This window comes from Monocercomonoides exilis (assembly GCF_001643675.1).
Source record: "Monocercomonoides exilis strain PA203 chromosome Unknown scaffold14-1859848, whole genome shotgun sequence".
NCBI classification, from domain to species: domain Eukaryota; phylum Preaxostyla; order Oxymonadida; family Polymastigidae; genus Monocercomonoides; species Monocercomonoides exilis.
In genome coordinates this window covers 139,632-159,045 of record NW_027150559.1, presented here as the reverse complement: position 1 = coordinate 159,045, position 19,414 = coordinate 139,632, and the positions used below count along the sequence as shown (strand labels likewise).

Here is a 19,414-nt window from a genome sequence, read left to right as displayed (position 1 = left end):
TTGTAATTACTTTTTTCCTATTTATTTGATTTTATTCATTTTCATATGTAACATGTAACTTCTATTGTGCACTTTTTGCATAAATGTGCATTAAAATTTGATTTGAAGAGTATTTGAGCGATTTTCGTTTGATGAAGAAAGTCAAGGAAATGCACACACACTCTCCACGTGATCGAATGAGATTAATAGACAGCATTGCGCAGCCATTTTTGGAGTCAAAAGAGTTAAAAGATGCAGGAATAGAAGCGAAATTAAAAGAGATGGAGAGAATTCAGGGATGGATATGCCCACTCGTCTATCTCAGATGGGGTGGTGGAAGAACATTTCCAATTTCTAATGGTATGAAATATTATTGCATTAATAATGAGAACAAATTAAAATTATTTTTTCTTTCTTTTTCTTTTTTTGGTAGATTTTATTTGAATTTAATGATTCATTTTTTATGCAATAATTATTTTCTTTCTTTCATTCTTCTATTTCTCGCGCAACACCTCGAATATGCTTTTCTATGACTGTTAGGAGTGTGATACGAGATGGCAAGAAGGAACAATTTGCCGAGTCCCGTCAACCTCGAAAAATGGATTGTGACTGCTCTTAACGAGATGCAAGAAACATTGACAACTTTCTCAGTCAACTCAGATATGCGGTAAATCGGGTACGTATTGCTCAGCCAGATATTCTGGAAATCAAAGATAATTATCAAACCCCGTTTCACACTGACTTCAAGAGAATATTCACCAGAGATGTTAGCAGCTATCAACTTGCCCTTGTCATTTTGCCAAATAAAGACACAAATCGCTACAAACAAATGAAGATAATGACAGAGACTCGAAAACTCCATTCCATCTCAGTGCATCTTGTCAAAGAACTTGACGTCTCATTATGCATCACTTTTTGCTGGCCTTTGGATGCAGATCACACACAAGATTGGAGGCACTTGTTGGGCGATTGAGCTTCCAGATTGGGAAAAATCATTGAACGCAACAGCAGATGTGCCAACTGAACATTCGTGCTATTCTTCATCAGCTACTCCATTATTATTATGATTATTGTTATTATCTTCTATTCTTCTTCTTCATCATCATCTTCTCTGTCTTTTTCTTCTTCTTCTTTTTATTATTCACCAGCTTCTGCATCTGCATCTGCATCTGCATCGGCTTCAGCTTCAGCTTCATCAAATGCCAAGCATCAACCAGCTCCAAAATGGATAAAAAGAGGAAAGCAGAAGTTAGCACTTGCTCAGCCAATGAATTCGATGCGCATTCTCCCAGGCGATGGGAATGTGATGGTGCTGTCTATTGATGTGTCTCGCTCAAAAGTCCGCTGTGAAGAAACGATTGCAATGATTGCTTCTATGAGTAGGGAAATGACTAGGACTTACAAGAGAACAGCCTCTTGCAAGCAGAAGAAAGAGATTGTTGGAGGAAATCTGTGGTTCATGTTTTTGAAGAGTGCGCTTGAAGAGTACAAAGCAATTAATAAAAATCTTCCTTCATACATTATTGAGTATCGAGATGGTATTGGTGATGTATGGTTGAGAGATGTGGTGGGAATAGAATATGAACAGATGCTGCGTGCATTTTGTGAATTTGACGAAGGAGAGGTTAAATATCGTCCGCACCATGCTGTGGCTGTGGTAGACAAGAGAACCCACCATCACTTTTTCACTACTGGCGGTCAGAATCCCTCACCAGGTACAGTGATTGATAATGTGGTTACATCAGACTTCTGCTGCGACTGGTTTCTAATCCCTCAGAAAGTGGATTATCGCACCACAGCGCTGCCAACACGCTATGTGGTAGTTGTTGATGCGACAGGCCTTGCACCAGAGGAACTGATTTGCATTACGAACAGTCTGTGCTACAATTACTGCAATTTCTTTGGAGCTGTTTCGCTTCCTCTTCCGCTTCAAGAAACGCATAAGCTTTCTATTTTTGGGCAAGAAATTTTGGAAAACAGGGATTCTATAAATCCACATCGTCCTTATCAATATTAGGCTTCTTCCAAAAAGAAACGAGAAAGAGCAGAGTTTTGTTGCGGGTAATATGCTTTTTTGAAGAGGACGTTTTAATTTGGGACGAAATATTTTCATTTATGAAAAAAATAACAATTTGCTCCAAACTTTTTCTGTTATCATATCATAATAAGTCTTGAATTCTCAAGCAAAAAATTAAGGAAAATTAAAAAATTGAGAAATATTTTGGAAAGTGAAGCTTGAAAAAAAATTCAGAAACACACCACTTTGTCCCAACTTTTGGAAAAATGGAAATATAACATACTTTTTTAATGATGGATAATTGTTTTCATCAACGGTTTATTGTTTTATCACTTATTTAGAAATAATCTTTGGAACATTCACCGTCTTGAATGTTTCCTTCCAATAACAAGCAAAAATCATTTTTCATTAAATGAAAAAGAATTATCTGTTAATTTTAGAAGAGAAAAAAGTCGCTGAATAACATCAAACAACTTCAACACCATAAGAATATTATCATTTTTCTATAAGATAATTGAGCTCTGTTTTATCGTGTCATGAATGTTCAAAAAAAATTGGAAAAGTTGAAAGCTTAGTAATAAATGTATATTGCCATAATATCGGAAAAACCTTCTTCTTCTAATTTATCAGATAGCTTTCTTTGAAGCAACTCTCGTTTGTGCTCGTCATGCTTCTCGGCATATTCCTCGTTTATCCTTCTTTGAAGCAACGAAAGGAAAGGAACACAATTTTCAATTAAATCAAAATTTATCGTCGGCTGAAGAGTTTCCTCTAACACGTAATCAACAACTCCTTTCTCCATCAAAATGTCCACACTCAATTCTTTTTGGCAAATCAAGGAGAAAAACTTGCTACTGCAGTGGATGTGCAAGCTTTTGTAATTTTCAATTGATATTCGGCACAGATCAACAATGCATACAACTAAATCTTCCAATCCATCTGCTTTTGAAGCATCAAAGTGGAAACAAAATATTTGTATTAAAGCCATCCATCTCTTTATAATAGATGATTTTTTCATTGCTTCGATTTCATTGTTATTTCCTCTCCAATTCACACAACTTTTTAGATCCTCTAAATCTCTTGTTGCTTCTCTCACAAAATTCAGCTCATTCGCAAGCACCTTTTTCAGACTTCCTTCATCTCTCAATCGGTGCAACAGCAATTGCCAAACTGATTGATATGCAAGCTGAGTGAGGTTGCAATGTTCTTGATGATATTTTATTAAATCTCCTATCTCATTCATAAAATTCGCTTTTTTCACGACCTTAAAAGAAAAAATTAAAATTAGTAATTCTTTCAAAAAAAAAAAATATTGAATTTATTTAAACTTTCCAGATTTCAATACGACTTAAAGCCAGTAGAGCCATTTCCACTTCTTTTTGAGTTTCCTCGTTTTCCTCTTTCTTCAAAGCAACCACCAGAAGACATGACACACTGATTGAAATTGATTCAGATGAAAAGAACTCAATAAGAAAAAGATAGCATTCGCAAAGATCGATCAGAAGCTTTTCGTTCTTTTCTTCATTCTTCTTTTCTTCATTCTTCTTTTCTTCTTCGATTACCAACCTTTCAAATCTTTCGACAAGTGAAGATTTTTCAAAGAACGAGCTGTATATTGATTTCAACGCATTGAGATATCCCATTTTCTTCAATAACAAAATCGTATTATCTAAAGATAATTTCTTTTCTTCAATCATTTTGTCGATTTCATTGAATACCTCATTCGTCAAAACACAACGCAATTCGTTTTCGTCCATTTTGTCCATCATTCCATTCATCTCTTCAATTTTCTGCTTCTGCTCCATTTCTGAACAATGCTCCAACTCATGGAGGTGCTCTTCAAAAAACATCAAAAGAACAATAGGAATTGCAAATTTGATCAAAAGAGATTACATTGCAAACTTGAAAACCTTTCATTTGTAATATTCTCCACAGTTCTGCCTTCAGATTGATTGCCTTCACACTCTTTCATTCTGGATATCATCCAACGAGATTCATATTTTTCAAAAACAGTTTGTCAGTCAAAAAATAATTAAAAGAACACAAAACATTGAAGATTGTCTTGAAGAGAGAAAAAGGATCAATTTCAATTCCAAATGATTTTGTTTGTGAAAAATAATGAAAAAGAGAGCACAATGAAATCAAGACTCAGTTGGAAAAGACCAAAAAAGAAACACACTTTTCCATTTCGGATCAAATCATATAATTTATAAAGAGGGTATTAAAAATTCATCAATGAAGAATTTGTTTTTCTTTGAAGAGTGCACTCTCTGATTAAAGAAGTGAATATGTTTGAAGAGAATAGGAAAATAAGAAAACAACATTGTTGAAAAAGTTAAAAATTGCTTGTTTCTGAAAGGCACATACAACAAAGTTCAATGATATATGATTCTTAAACTCTTTTTTATTTTTTTCACTTCAGCTCAAGGAGGTTGAAAAGATTATTGAAAGGAAAGAATGAAAAACAGACAATCAACATAGATTGAGATTGGAAAAAAAATTTGTAAATAAATGGAAAGGAAGTGGACCCTTTTATGAGATGAATGGTAAATGATAGTTTTTGATTGAGACAATAACATATTCATTTTCTTTCATCAAGATATGGTGATTTCTTTTTTGTTGTGAACAAAAACGATTTGTGAAGTTCAGCTTTTTTTTCAAAGAGCAAAGCCACACACTTGAGATGGTTCGTTAATTATAATAGACTTGTTGAAGTCGTCCAACAGTGAAATCCATTGTCTTTGAAAAGAAAAGTATTCAAAGGACAAAGGAAAAAGACAAGTGAATAATTGTTTTGAAATGGAGAGAAAGAAACACTTCCTTGATTTTTTGCATCTGGAAGTGTGAAGGAAGAACTGTCTGAACAAACACACATGAAGAGACTGTTGGGTATTAAAGTTTATGAAGAAAGCAGTAAACGTTTTGATCCATTCTCTTTGACATAATTTGAAAAGAATAGCCATAGTTGAACAGCCCAGAAAATATTCTTTTTCTTTCACTTCTCGCCATCTGAGCTGAAATGATTCGAAAGTTTTGGCTGCATCCATATCTTCGACAACTCTTTTAACTTCATCTTTCTCAGTCAACGCTGTTGAACATGATGAAAGGGTTTATTATTACAGTTGTTTCATTCAATATGACAACTTTGTTGATGATGGAATTTCGTTTAAGTTTTTCAACAATGCTGACAATGGTTATAAGCATTGTTTTTTGATTAGAAGTGAATATTTATTTTCATTTTTAATATTCCATCTATATCAACATTTCCATGTTATCTTCATCTATTCGAGAAATCAACAGAGCGAATCGCGTTGCAAGTTACTTTAACGTTTCTGAATTGTTTTTGATCGATATTTAAAAAAAAAAAAATAAAAATAAAAAAAAAAAAAAAAGAGCAAAATCTTTCTTAAAAAATTCCATCAATTGCGTTGGGCTCAATAATTATTGAAGATGTTATTCCAACATAAGAGGCAAACGTTATTTAAACAGGACAATTTCCCGAAATACACTTGAACAGAAAAAAGAATCAAGTTGAATTTATAATTTTGTAACATTACAAAACTCTCTTTATTCCATTTGATCACATTTTTATTCATATTACTCCAAAACCATTCATTCTTCTCTTCAATAGCAAAAAAACATAAGAAATCAAATCAATAAATTATTTTCATAATACAGATTCAGAAATGATATATTCATGAAAAAATTAAAATCATTCTCAGAAACATTTAACAAAAAATTAATTCGAATAGAAAATAACTTAATTTCGAGAGCAGAGACTTTTGATTTTCTGTTTTTTCTCTGTTTTCTCTGCAGTGAGGCTCCACATCAACGCAAAAGCTGTATTCAATTCTATTGCTTTGGAAATGGCTCTTGTCAATTGCATCAATGGCAGAGGCATTTCAGAAAAAAAGAAATCAACAAGAAATAAATCGGAAGATATCAAAAAGCACAATCAGAGTTGAAAACAGCAGCAGCAAATACAACAACAATTGTAGTTGTTATCTTTCATAAGGCAAAATTTCGCCAGGCGATTGTGTCAGTTGTGCTTTGACAACTCTTAATGTCATCAACACTTTCTTGTGCGTGACACATCGAACATCATCCCTCTCGCCGGTTGTTCACTCCTCACTGCCCAACACCACTCAGATGCCACCATCTGCTCCTCCATTTGCCAAGTCAACCCAGCAACAAAATCTCCACTTTTCCGCTCTGCCCATGCCTCCCTCTCCCTCACAAACTTCTCCCTTACCACCCCCCAACCAGCCATTTTCTCCTTCCCCCTCTTCTCCACCCCAAACAATCTCCTCCCAGATCCCCACTCTCCAATCCCTGCCTTCTTCTCCATCTCCCACTCCTCTTTCTCCTCCTTCATCTCCCTCGTCCAGCCCTTCCTTTTTTCTCCTTCTTCCCTCTCTTCCCCTTCCCCTCTCCATATCCATCACCAATCCCATCCCCACCTCCAAATCCACCTCAATCTCCATCTCTCAAACGCCCTTTTCTCCAACATCTCATCTCCCCAATCCCATCCATCTCTTCCATCCCTTCCCTCCCACTCACTCAATTCATTCATCTCAACCACTTCTTCCTCTTCCTCTTCTTCCTCTTCCACCAACACCAACACCAATACAATTCCCTCATTCTCTCTTCACTCATCCCTCTCTATCCACTCAACACTTTTCCTCCACACTCACAACCCCATCGATGGAGCCATTCTCCCCAACATCAACAGCCCATCCACTTCTCTCTCTGCCTTCAACGCCTCTTTCTTTCACAAAACACGCTCTTCACCAAATGCTCCTGTGGTTCATATTGGAACAGAATCTCAAAGAGCTAAACCTGGAAGACTGGATTCCTTTGATGTTAACAGCCATAAATTTGAATGGTGCGAATGGAATAATTCAAAGGGTGGTAGTGATCATGGAGGTGCTCTTAAAGTTGTTTGCGAAAATGCAAATCTCACAATCTCTTCATGCTCATTCAACAATTGTTCAACAAATGACCATGGTGGAGCGACACGTTGTGATTACTTGTTGAAAATTGACATTATAAAATCCAATTTCTCGAGTTGTACGGCTGCTCATGGAGGAGCAAATTGTATAGCTTATCCACAATCAAATTCTGTTTGGATATTCTCAGAAAACAGGGTGGAAAGTTGTTCGATCACAAATTGGTGCGGAACTGGTTGGTATTTTTATATTGGTGCTTTTCCATCAAACGGCCAATTCCTGTTCACCAAATGCAAATGCATTTCAAATACTGGTGGTGATTCAGCTGGTTCTTCAACATTTCACTACCCTCCACAAAATAAACTAAGTCAGTTTTTGATTGATGATTGCCGGTTCTTAAACAATAAATTGACATCAACTTCATCAACACGTGGCGGAGCTGCAATGTTTTTTAGGAATACTTATTCCTGGATGAATGGAGTAAAATTCATCACTTTCTGTTTCTTCGATGGAAATATAGCTAAAAATGGCAGAGGAAATGATGTGTTTTTCAATGGCAGCAGCATCACCCAATCTCCGTTTGAAAATTGTGGATCAACAACTCCAATAAAAAGAGTGTGGAACGCGGGAACTGCTGATAATGTTGAGTACAACAGTTGGCTTCTAATCATCAATCAGAACAAAATAGTCTCAAATGATGGAAGTGATATCGATACCTGTGGCAAAACACAGCAAAGCCCATGTGCCACTATGGAGTATGCTCTCGGATGCGTTGCTCCCTTCAGCGATGCTTCCCTCTCTCTTCTCATTTCCACTTTCACTCCCACAAAGACTCTCACATTTCGTGCTCCAAATACAAAAATCACTGGAAATGGCACAACTGCCACCACTATCGCCTCCAGTGGCATTCCCCAGCCACCAAACTCACATTCACAGTCATCACAGTCATCATCATCATTTTCTTCATTTTCATCAATATCAACATTTTCTTCACCAGATCCATCTGCCTCTTCTGCCCTCTTCCAACAGACCCAGGGCTCCCTCACAGTCTCTGCCCTCGCCATCGCCCACAACTCCTCAAATCCCATCACCCCCATCCTCTTCCACCTCTCCGATAACTCCCCTTCCCTCAACCTCAACACAACCACCATCACCGGAACAACCTCCATAACTATAAAAACTCCACTCTTCTTCCTCACTGCTGGCTCCCTTGCCCTCAACCACACAGCAATCACCAGTCTCACCTTCAACAGTTAAAGCATCTTCCACCTCACCTCCCTCACAGCACCCCTCACCCTCAACTCCTCCAACATCACCCACATCACCTCCACAGCCACCCCCACCAGCTGTGTCCTCTCCTCTGCCACCTCCCCTGCCCTCTCCCTCTCCCTTGCCAACTGCACCATGACCAGCATCAACTCAGCTCCACAACACCAACAGACTGCCGCCAACGGCGTGTGCATCTCATTCGCCTCATTTGACTGTGATAGAACATTTTTCTGTGAAAAAATTTGCACAACAAGCGTTAAATCAGAAGGGCTGAATGGGAAAAATATTAGGAATTAAAGAACAAAATCCAGAAAAATATATATTGAATATGTAATAAAAGTTTCTTCATAAAAAGAAATTGTTTCTTCCACTTTTTCTCCTTCTTCATTCTTGTGTGTAAACTTATATGTTAATGGTGTTTGATCATCCAAAACCTTCACAATTCTGAATGTTTGACATTAACTGGAATGTCTGTTCAAATCATTTGGAAAATGGAAGCGTCAATTGAGATCAGAAAAAAAATTGTCTCTTCATAAAGTTAACATTAACTAATAAGACCAACAAGCCTCATAAGAAAATCGCATATTGAATCAGAAAATTTAAATTAAAAGCTTATTGCAAAAAAAAAAATATGGAATGAAAATGAGATTTTCTCGAAAAACAACAAAAAGGAGAAAATTGGAAAAGGTTTTGTTCCCATAACGAGCACTGATGGCCGAGTGGTTAAGGCGGCAGACTAGAAATCTGCTGGGTTCATCCCGCGTAGGTTCAAATCCTGCTCAGTGCGATTCTTTTTGATATTTTTGTATATTTTGTCAAACACGAATACATCACTCATTTTCATTTCTTTATCATGAAATGGATGCTAAAGACAAACAGAGATATTCTTCAAATAACAATTATCGCATAAAGTATTTTTTTTATTTATTGTTGAAGATTGAAGATGGAATTGGTACGGAAATGAGAACTGTTGATAGGGAAGTAAACTTTTCCAAATTGCTTTTTGGAGCTGATATCAATGATCTTCAATTCTTTTTGATTGTTGAATGATTGGAAATGTCATGTTTATTGAAACATTGCTTGCAAAAGAAGTATTTTTTTGGATTCTTAATCACAAATTAATTGCTCCAAAGTTCATCCAATATTTATATAATAAAAGAAGTATTAATTACTTATTATAAACATTCACAACGTTCTTTCAGAAATTAATATACCCATAAGAGTTTTATGAAATAATTGAACAATTTTTCCAAATCTCCACATGATTATTGGAATTATATCATTGACAATATTACTTTCATCAAGAAATTTCGCCTTTGAACAGAGGAATATAGAAATATATTTTAAAGAGAAATTTTATAGATTAAATGAAGAGTGGTGTGATATTGCTTTTGTTTCCGAAAAGGGCAATGACTCGCATTCAAATTGCGGAGCAGAAGCAAAGCCATGCAGATCAATTGGAAAAGGGATTGAACAGCTTGGAAAAGGAACTGGAGATAAAATCTTAAAGATTATTGACTCAATTTTGATACCTTATGGCTTTATGTTTTCAAAGGTTTTCCAATTAACAATAGCAGGATCAAGTCAAATAGAAGAGAATAAAGTATATTTTGATTTAAAAGCTCTTACTGAAGACGGAAAATTTCACATGACAAACGAAAAAATCTTAAAGTTGGAGCATTTAACCTTCATTTTTCAGCTGTCTAAAACTGAGAAAGCGTTAGATGAAGTGAAGAGTCTTTCGTCAATTATTTTATCCAATGGCATTGATGGAGACTTGACAATAAGTGACTGCTTCATAAAATTTGAAAATTGTACATTTGAATGCTTTCATTTTTCGATAATGATAATTACAGAAGGAAAGGTCGTTGTTGACGGACTAAAATTTCTCTTGTTTGATAATTATTACTGTTCAGGGGCAGCGATGATTCATATTTCCGAAGGAGTTAATGTGCAAAAGTTGAAAGGTCTCCAAATCAATAATACAATGCTGAGAAAAGGATGCGCTTTGGAACTTCCGGATTCATTCACGTTAGAAGAAAGCAAATTTGTTAAAGTGAATCAAGTAACAGCGATGCCAAGTATACTGGAAGCGATTTACGGAGTAAGCAAAAAAGCTCAAATAACAATTTTGAAATGCGAAATGGATAATGTTAGATCAGAGGGATCAAAAAAGGGAGGGTCTTTGTTTTTTGAGATGTTGCATGCAGAAAGCGAATTAAGTATTATTGGCACGAAGTTTTGTTTTGGAATTGCAATTCGAGGAGGAGGAATGATGATTGGGTTAGTGAAGGGAAAAGTGAGATTGGAAAATGTCACATTTCAGGAATGCAAAGCCACCGAAGATGGAGGAGGATTGACAATACTTGACTTACAGCTGATGAATGGGTTTGAGGATGTTAATGGAAGTTTCATATATTGCACAGCTCGTTATGGAGGCGGAGCTTTTATAAATTTTGGAGATAAAGAAATAAAATACGACAAAAGATTGTTTCAAAATTGCTTTTTTAAGAGAAACTTTGCACATCATAGCGGACACGATGTTGCACTACTTTATTATGGCGATGCTGAAATGTCTCATTCGCCTTTTGATGATACCTCTTACAGTTTCACCTCAAAGAATCGAGTTGGAGTGATATTGAAAAATGGCTCGATAAAAATTCGCGACGACTGGTTCTATTTTGAAACATCAAGAGTAAATGTTGATGGCGCAAAGGGGGTTGATGATGCAGAATGCGGCAGAGAGGAAAAGACGCCGTGCAAAACGATAAAGAAGGCAGTTGAAAATTGCTACCCAGGAAGATATTATAATATATACACTTCAGAAGATTGCAATAAGCATGATACTGAACCCATTTTTATCGAAGAGCGAAATATTGAATTGTCAGGCAGTACCAACAAAATGATAAGTCTTATCACAGCGTTGGATGAGTTGAAAGTTCATCCAGGTGAAGGACTATTTAATGTAAAGAAAAATGCATATTTTGAACTTTCTGGAGCAAATGTACAAGTGAATACATCAAGATCAAGTGGAAGACGCAATGGGTTATTCGTGGGCTATGAAAGTGATTCTTCAATTAATATTTATAACGTTAGCATCGCACCAGCAGATTCAAAGCAAATGCTAAACTGTATTCTTATTGAAAGCAGATCGGGATCATTGTTTTTTACCAAAGTTATAATTAAAGACTTTTCATCAACGCTCGCATTGATATTTGCAAAAGCTTCTGAAGAAGTCGATTTTGATTTTTTTGTTTTAGACAACATTGTTACATCAAGTGAGAGTCAATCTGTTGTTACAGTTTTGACTGAATGCAAAAAGTGCTCGTTTTACCTTGGCAACATTTCGAATTGTAGGTCAGCTGAGCATAAAATGGGCGGGGCTTTATATTTAGAAATTGGAGATAGCCAAAATCCCATGACGTTTGTCGAAATGAACTTCACCAAGTGTTCATGCATAAGTTCATATGCAGATGCAAAAGATAGTAACATAAAATCAAACGAAAAATCGAAAGGCGGAGCAATTTACATCGAAGCAATGGGAAAAGCGATTGAATGTATTGAACTCGAGTTGGATGGCTTGTTATTCTCGAACTGCGACGCCGACGCAGGAAAATACTGTTATATTTCCTTGCCAATAGGAATAAAGCAGATACAAAATGAAATTACGTTTGAGATGGAGGAGAATTATGGAGAAGAGAATCTGATTTTGGTGGAAGAGAGGAAGAGTGGAGCGGAAAATATTATTGACCTTATGAGCGATTTAACAAATAGATTGCCATTTTTTTCGAAGAAAATTTACATTGGAAGCGATAAAGCCAGCAATGAGAAGACGTGTGGAAGAATTGACGAGCCATGTGGACTTATTAGCACTGGCAAAAAACATCTTTTAAATGTTTCGCATGTGATGATGCTGGTCATTGATAGAGTTTCTGTGGACAAGCCGATAAGTTTTGAACGAGAAGTGACTCTAACTTCTGCCTTTAAAGGATCCTCACCTTTATCTTCATCGCAAAAGCATTCATATCAAATGATGGAGCTTGATCGTGGAGTTCTCCGTATCGGAGCAAATTTTGAAGTGGAGGAAGAAAGTGCTGTATTTGAACAAATATTTGAATGTCTAACATTCGAGCACATTGACATTGAATACCCAGATGTTATTGAAGGAGAAGCACTTGATTTAATAAGAGGGAGTAATGATTTAGTAATTGTTGATGTTATATTCAGGCCCTGGCACACTAGCTTAAAAGGAGAAAATGTACTTGGAGGAGAAGGAAAACAACTTCCTTACAAACTGATTTCAATCAAAGGAGAAGCAGTAAATATCACACAACTCGTAGTTTATGGGAGAAACGAGAATATTTCTGATAAAAAGGCTTGCGGGAATGTCGAAAATAAGAAGAACTTTTTGGATTTTAGCAAAAAAGACGCAAAATTTGAGGATTACTTTAGAAGCTACGAAGAGAATGATAATTTGTGCATATGGGATTCTGGCCTGGTACTGCTTGAAGGGTGTGAACATGCGTATATTAACAACAGCTCTTTTGTGAATATTGGAGATGGTGCTATTTTAGCAAAATCGTCTTCTTTTGAACTGAATAACTGTTTTTTTGAAAACAACCACCCAATTTTTAAGAATTGGGAGAAGTTTCCTTCTTTTCGGCACAACATCCGATCATTCAAAAGCACCAATCGTAGTTCGCAATTCATTCACTCTTTGGCTCCTGGAAGCGATGGATTAGACGGAAAACCATTTGGCATGCTCTCGAATTTTAAAGTCCAAGGGAAAGCAGCTGAAGAGATGGATTCGTGCTTCTTCACACCTGTTTTGAATAATATAACATGCATTAAGAAAAGCAAAAGCAATGCAAGGAATGCAAAAAGCAATGAAGGAGCAGATGAAGAGATTTCTGCTGTAATTCGAGGAAGAAATCTATTTCCTTGCAATCTATTTCTTGAAATTAGAGAAGTGAAAAATGGAAAAGAGTTACAGGTGAATCATTACCCATTAACAGAATCTGTGGATGAGACAGAGATGAAAATAATGATTCCACACGCAATGCTGGAGAACAAAAAAGACACTATGTTCCTATGCCGTATTTTGTATTCTTGTGGACTAGAATTACAAAGCAAGTATTCGAATGAAGTTGTTTTGGCTACATCGCTCAATGAATTATCAACAACACAATTGATATTAGTCATTGTGCTTCCCGGTGCATTCTGTGTTTGTGTGGTTGTGATAATTATTGTTTGTATCTTGAAAAGAAAAAAACGAAAGCTATACGATCCTCTTGACAATGAAGAGGATACAAATTATTGATTTTTAGTGTTACAAAGAGCAGTCTTATTGTGATTTTGTTTTATTTAACTTGTTTTGTGAGAATTTAAATAGTTTTTCTTTCTTTTATTTATTTTTGTTTTCATTATTATCATGTAACTTTATGTTTCTGTAATGACATATTTCAGAAAGCATCTGAATGTGTGTTTGTATGTATGTATTTTTTTTTTAAATATTAACACGCTCAACCTCAATCATCACAGCATTTAACTTTCTAAAGATTTTAAGCACCTAAAAAAGGAGGAGGTTTTATTTCATTTTGAAAGGGAAAGCAATTTTAAATGGATAGCATTTTGAATATTCCTTTTTTTTCAAAATGAATTCTTTCATCCTATACGTTATTGTTGCATTGATGAAAATGAGAGAAAAATAATTACGAAATGAAGAACGTTTTTCACTCCTATTTTATTAGATTTTCTACGCATTTATTGAAGAAAATATTGCTTTTCAAGAAAGATCGTTCGGGCGAATAACGAAAGGATTGAACAGAAAATCATGCATAAGAATAACTTTAGGCAGTTAAAAAAATTAGCAAAAACTGCAAAAAAATAACTGATTCATTCGTTTCAAATTGTATTAATGTTTTGAGAAATAAATGACATGAAAATAAAAAACAAAACAGAATTATTAAATTAACATAACAAATCATGATAACTTCTTTTTTTTCACATCAAATGTAATTACTGCACAATCCTTCCTTCTTCACAAGAGTCAACAAACGGGATGTACAAAAAGCCCAATGAGTCAGAAAACTTCTCAATCACTGCATTCATCTCGTCTTCTGACTTCCATCCAAGTCCCAATGTTCCACATGATCCCTGGAACTGTGCTGCTGTGATGTGTCCGTTGTGCAACCTGTCAAAGTCCTTCAGGTGGGGCTTCATAAACAGTCCTCTGTTCTTCACTATTTTATGGAACCGCTGAATCGCCTCACTAACCATCTGCTCCTCCTCTGGCGACAAAGGCGTCGAGAGCCCTTTCTTTGTCGGTGGGATCCATTCCGGTGCTCCGAGGCTCGGATTTTCCTCGTATCCCTTCATCGTCACAACAGAGTCCATCGTGTCTGCAAACGCTGTGTAGTGCACCATTCCGCTGCGGTTCTCTGGGTCGTCGCAGAAGCTGTTTATGCAAAAGTCGAATTCTTCGTCTGTGAGTGTCATTCCTGCCGAGTCGCAGCATGAGCGGAAACGCTGCTTGGCTACATAGCCTGTGCGGAGTGGGTCGAAATCAACGAAAAACTCTTTCCAGCGGATCGACTTCTGTTTTGTGCGTGATTGAAGATGGCGAAGCATCTCTGAGTCAGTAATAGAAGCTGCAAATATTAAGCAAAAAAAATATTCATAAAACATTGGGAAATAGTCATGTAAACTCAGTTAGATTTAATAGAATAACAACAAACCTCTTGCTGCTTCTCTCTGCATTTTTCTTTTCATTGCAAAGTCTCTTTCTCTCGTAGCAGCCATCTCCTCAAACTGCTTCATCTCCTCCTTCTCCTGCAACTCTTCAGCGGATTCCCTCTCCACATCCCGCAAGAATGCCAAGTAGTTCACGTCAGTCGGTACAATCATGTCGCGATAGTGTGCACACAGCAGGTTCGCTCTGCTTTCGTTGATGGGTAGCTTCAGAATGTCCAGAGCCTGTCTGAACTGCGCCACCGTTACTCTCCCGTTGTTGTGGCGGTCGAAGTCCTGGAAAGCAGGCTTCATAAACAGCCTCCGCGTGACCATGATTTCGTGGTACTCCGAAATGACTGACTGGAGCGCCTCGGACTTTGTGGAGTAGACGGGGTCGATGATCGACAGGTTGCGCAGTGTGGAGAGTGCGGCAGGCTCCAGGTGACGTGTGGGTGCCTTCTCGAGCTTCTTTGAAGTGAAGATGGAATCCACAGTGTCGCAGAAGTCCATCCAGCGGATCGTCGGCAGCGAGTCCGACGTGTCCAGCTGCGATTTGCGGTGCGTCTCGCTCAGCCCGGCCATCTGAGTGGGGTCTGAGAACTCCTCCACAAGCATCTCAAACTCCCGCTCTGACAATTCCACTTTCGCCAGATTCAGCGCCGAGCGGAAACGCGTCCGGGGAATAAGTCCTTTGCGGAGTGGATCGTAGTCTCTGAAAGGTTACAAAGAAATACACATCAGAAAAATAAATTTGTAAAAATATTTGAAAATAGCAAAAAAAAGAAAAAAAAAGAAAAAAGAAAAAGAAAAAAAAACATTAATAACTCAAAATAATCAAAATTTTTTTAAAAATATAAACTATTCTCAATAAAAATAAGTATCCGTTCTCTTTTTCAAAAAATTATAGAATTTTCATTCTATTTGTATGTATTTGATGCATACTTCATGAATTCGCTTAGTCTCATTCGCTCTCTCAATTCTTGCAGCTTCATCCTTTCCAACAGCACATCAATACTTGGTGCTTTTGTTTCTGGTCGGAATTCAGGCAGCATCTTCCTTTCTGTTGTCATTGTGAACTTCGACGCCTGCTTCATCGCCAATGGCCTGTTCATCGTCTTCATCGACCGCTCGCCATAGCCCGAGGTAGAAGTTGATCCAGCCGGGTTGGTCGAAGTCTGCCTTCCGCTGCGGAAGATCTCAGCACCCGCATCCATCTCCAGCGGGGCGATTGCGTCCTCCACGTCGTTCAGGAAGTCGAGGTAGCGCACATCGCCTGTGGCGGGGTCTGTGTAGTACTTTGACAGCGCCAAAAGCATCTCATCGGTGAGGGCAGACCCTCCATAGTGTGCAAACACCGTTGAGCGGAACGGTGGTGCAGGCATTCTTCCGCAGTTGGTGATGTCGAATGCCTGGAAGAAGGTCTTTGTCAGCGGGCGCCGCTTCCGTGCGAATGTGCAGATCTGATCGAGTGTCTTCTGTGCAAAGGCGATGGTCTCTTCTGAGAGATCGGGAGAGCGAGACGGGATGAGCGAGCGCAGGGAGACTGGCTGTGTGCACAGATAAGGCTGTGTCTCCATGTTGCGAGGTGCGCCAAAGACTGTGTGATTGTTGTACATTAAAAAAAAGGAAATGAGAAATTTCAATTGCAATTTGAAATAGGCATATAAAAAAACTAATGATAATTGATTTACCAACCTTCATCAACTTCATTCACAAAATCACGATATCGCATTCTCCTGTCTGTCTCTGAAACACGAAGCTGAGCTTCAAGCGCATCCAATTCTGGTCCCGTTAATTCGATCTTTATTAAAAAATTTGAAAAATTGAGAATTTTAAAATTCGATCTGGATTAATTAATTACAAACCTTTGCTGCTGAAAGGGCAGTTCGAAAATGCTCCGGAAGGCAAATGCCCGATCTTAGTTTATCGTAATCGCTGAAAAATTCCATCAAACGAATGCTTCCTTTTAAAACCATTGCTTGAACTTTGGTAATAACTGCAACAGCTTCAGGTGGCTTTTGCTTCGGTTTTTCCAATTCTCTAAGTGATCCCGTTGAAACCCACTGACTTGTTGAATCTTCCTCTGGAGGAGGATTAGAAATATCAAATACGAATTTATGGTAGTTTACACCATCTTGAGGTTTTCCATCAGTGTATTTTTTGCAAAGAACTCTCAACTGCTCTTCACTCAAAGAAAATGGCATGCATCTTATGAATTGTGGTTGGGTGATGTGATGATTCTTAAGTCTGTCATGATCTTGAAAATGTTCCATAACATTCATTCGTCTGTAATGAACAATTTCTTGAAGTTCTCGAAGTGTTTTTTGATAAAGCTCTTCTTCCTCAGGAGGAAGTGTCACTGCTAAAACAGTTGATAAATTAAGTGCTCTTGTTTTCGTTGTTGGAGATTTTTCAAGTTCTTTTCCAACAAAAGAAGCTTCAACTTCATCTGTGAAGCGTTTGTAATTCACCATCTTTCCATCAGGCTCTTTATACGCTTCAACAAGCAAATTAATATCTTCTGGAGAGAGTGTAAACTTTTCTGCTGAAAGGACACGAGCAAATTGTGAAGGGGTACATTTGCATGAACGAAGAGGATCAAAATCTTTGAAAAACTCCCCGACACGAATGCTACAAATAATTCAACAAATAAATAAGGACAATTTTATACAAAAATGATGTTTCACACCCTCTTAGATGGCATTGCTGCAAAACCTTCAAAAAAGATGGATAATAAGACATTAACGGTTTTTATGCCCATAATAAGATTATTAAATTTGAAATGAAGAAAAATTTAGAAATTCGATCGAGATGTCATATTCATGTTAGTTATGTGTGCAAACGAATGCAAAATAAAACGTGAATTTAAGAGAAATCAGTATTTCATGAGAGGAACAAACTTGAGTAGAAAAACAAAGATTGAAGAGCTAAACAATTGAATTGAAAATGTAATTGAAGAAATAAGACTTTTTTAACGGTATAATAATTCACTTTTCGAGAATGCTGCGAGAATCATATTCTATTGTTGATTATTGTTACGGTTTTATGAATCACTTTTTGAAAAAAAAATTATTTTGAAAAACAAAGCTTTAATTGTTCAAAAGATTGATTGATGAAGATGCACAAATTTGAGTTATGCGTTGACAGGAAACAATACAAAAATATCAAGAATGTTCCAGAAGTTGTGAGGTTCGCAAAAATACATCCCCAATAAAAAAGAAAACTTCAAAAATTTTGAATCTTATGCAATTAAAGCTTTTAAAAAAATAAAAATAAAATTTTAATTTTCATCAAAAAGATTATCATGTAGCGTTAATGAAAAAAGAATTTAGTTGAAAGAACTTATTTTTGTTTATTTTGATTCATGCGGAAATAAGCAAAACCTCCAATCTGCAATTTTTAAAAAATAAGTTAAAAACATTGAAAAAAGAAAATAACCAATTAAAACATTTTTCACAATTGTAATAAGAATAAAAAATAGCACACAGCCGCTAATCCAATAGCAATACAGAATAAAATCTTTTTTGTTATTCCCTTTTTACTTTTCGCTTCACTCTTCTCTTCTTCATCTTCTTCAGAAGAGTCGTCTTTTTCTTTTCTTTCGTCTTTCTATATAATGAATGGTTTTAAAGGAATAAATAAAGTCGAAAAAAATCATACGCTGTCTCTTTTTCGTACGTCTTTATCTTCATCCTCTTCGGTTCCCGTTTCTGTATCTTCTTCATCTCCTGCAAGATCCAAAATATCTTCAACTGTTTTTCCTTCCTTTTTCATTTCTTTTGTTGCTTCCTCCAGAATGGTTTTTCCTCGTTTCATATCGTTTTCCTCAAACGTTTTAGGGCAATCAGCATCAGAAGGAAGTTTGGATTTAATAAATCCTTTTTCTTTCATCAATTTGAATATCCTTGCAATAAGCGTTAAAATTTGAACGAGCATTAAAGAGTCATCTGTTTGAACAATATCAACAAGATCTTGTTTCGGTATCCCTTGAAAATTGAAAAAGAAAAAATTAAAATAATTTACGATATTTCAATTTATTTTTTTTCCAAACCAAACTGATTTTCACAAATATTATTAAATATTCGAATGTTATCAATTCGAGCAAAAGTTTCTTTCGGATTTTTGTTGTAACCCACAGGCTTTCCAGAACACTTTTCGTTCAAAAATTCAATAAGAGTTCCATCCTTCACAGCATCAGTAATGCTTCCTTTCAAAGGTTCGTTCAATTCTTGATCAAGAAATGTTTTCACTTTGTATTCCAAACGCAAAAACTCCACAACCTATGAGAAATGGCTTCGATATTATCTTGAAAGATTATAATCAAGATATAGCAAACTTTGTTTTTTCTGATGAGTGTGTCCATAAATATAAATTATGAAGCGTACGCAAAAACAACAATCACGTCATCCGTAAAAAAAGAAAATCACATCAAATTAAAATTTTTATGCATAATTTTATTTTTTCTGTG

At 36.5% G+C, this 19,414-nt stretch overlaps 8 protein-coding genes across 8 annotated transcripts; 3 read left to right on the top strand and 5 right to left on the bottom strand.

Annotated features, from left to right (window-relative positions):
- Window positions 1-131: 131 nt before the first annotated feature.
- On the top strand, window positions 132-423 carry MONOS_8651 (uncharacterized protein; the record flags this gene model as incomplete). Its single annotated transcript, XM_067879079.1, has 2 exons — window positions 132-339; window positions 413-423. 2 exons carry the CDS (start codon window positions 132-134, stop codon window positions 421-423), a joined length of 219 nt encoding a protein of 72 aa, XP_067730218.1.
- Window positions 424-1,042: 619 nt separating this feature from the next.
- On the top strand, window positions 1,043-1,996 carry MONOS_8650 (putative piwi; the record flags this gene model as incomplete). Its single annotated transcript, XM_067879078.1, has 1 exon — window positions 1,043-1,996. One exon carries the CDS (start codon window positions 1,043-1,045, stop codon window positions 1,994-1,996), a length of 954 nt encoding a protein of 317 aa, XP_067730217.1.
- A 1,322-nt stretch (window positions 1,997-3,318) lies between these two features.
- On the bottom strand, window positions 3,319-3,969 carry MONOS_8649 (uncharacterized protein; the record flags this gene model as incomplete). The annotated part of the gene is made up of 2 exons (XM_067879077.1): window positions 3,907-3,969; window positions 3,319-3,833 (listed from the first exon to the last, which is right to left on the bottom strand). Exons 1-2 carry the CDS (start codon window positions 3,911-3,913, stop codon window positions 3,319-3,321), a joined length of 522 nt encoding a protein of 173 aa, XP_067730216.1. The 5' UTR covers window positions 3,914-3,969.
- A 2,172-nt stretch (window positions 3,970-6,141) lies between these two features.
- On the bottom strand, window positions 6,142-6,480 carry MONOS_8648 (uncharacterized protein; the record flags this gene model as incomplete). The annotated part of the gene is made up of 1 exon (XM_067879076.1): window positions 6,142-6,480. One exon carries the CDS (start codon window positions 6,478-6,480, stop codon window positions 6,142-6,144), a length of 339 nt encoding a protein of 112 aa, XP_067730215.1.
- A 1,139-nt stretch (window positions 6,481-7,619) lies between these two features.
- On the bottom strand, window positions 7,620-8,114 carry MONOS_8647 (uncharacterized protein; the record flags this gene model as incomplete). The annotated part of the gene is made up of 1 exon (XM_067879075.1): window positions 7,620-8,114. The coding sequence occupies one exon, from the start codon at window positions 8,112-8,114 to the stop codon at window positions 7,620-7,622; it is 495 nt and encodes a 164-aa protein (XP_067730214.1).
- A 1,321-nt stretch (window positions 8,115-9,435) lies between these two features.
- On the top strand, window positions 9,436-13,752 carry MONOS_8646 (uncharacterized protein). Its single transcript, XM_067879074.1, has one exon. The coding sequence runs from the start codon at window positions 9,476-9,478 to the stop codon at window positions 13,532-13,534; it is 4,059 nt and encodes a 1,352-aa protein (XP_067730213.1). The 5' UTR covers window positions 9,436-9,475; the 3' UTR covers window positions 13,535-13,752.
- A 343-nt stretch (window positions 13,753-14,095) lies between these two features.
- On the bottom strand, window positions 14,096-17,688 carry MONOS_8645 (putative ef hand family protein; the record flags this gene model as incomplete). Its single annotated transcript, XM_067879073.1, has 6 exons — window positions 14,096-14,864; window positions 14,952-15,658; window positions 15,889-16,543; window positions 16,642-16,747; window positions 16,812-17,577; window positions 17,636-17,688. The coding sequence occupies 6 exons, from the start codon at window positions 17,686-17,688 to the stop codon at window positions 14,233-14,235; spliced, it is 2,919 nt and encodes a 972-aa protein (XP_067730212.1). The 3' UTR covers window positions 14,096-14,232.
- A 330-nt stretch (window positions 17,689-18,018) lies between these two features.
- On the bottom strand, window positions 18,019-19,389 carry MONOS_8644 (putative RNG2 protein, RAS GTPase-activating-like protein). Its single transcript, XM_067879072.1, has 5 exons — window positions 19,283-19,389; window positions 18,998-19,226; window positions 18,607-18,932; window positions 18,433-18,555; window positions 18,019-18,336 (listed from the first exon to the last, which is right to left on the bottom strand). The coding sequence occupies exons 1-5, from the start codon at window positions 19,307-19,309 to the stop codon at window positions 18,289-18,291; spliced, it is 753 nt and encodes a 250-aa protein (XP_067730211.1). The 5' UTR covers window positions 19,310-19,389; the 3' UTR covers window positions 18,019-18,288.
- Between the last annotated feature and the right edge of the window lie 25 nt (window positions 19,390-19,414).

Excerpts from the sequence above, each read along its gene's own strand:
- MONOS_8646 (XM_067879074.1), top strand. The coding sequence starts at position 9,476 with ATGATTATTGGAATTATATCATTGACAATATTACTTTCATCAAGAAAT.
- MONOS_8644 (XM_067879072.1), bottom strand. The coding sequence starts at position 19,309 with ATGGACACACTCATCAGAAAAAACAAA. Across the intron at positions 18,933-18,997 it reads TATTTGTGAAAATCAGTTTG|GGATACCGAAACAAGATCTT; the intron begins GTTTGGAAAAAA and ends TCAATTTTCAAG. Across the intron at positions 18,337-18,432 it reads TTGCTATTGGATTAGCGGCT|ATTGGAGGTTTTGCTTATTT; the intron begins GTGTGCTATTTT and ends TAAAAATTGCAG.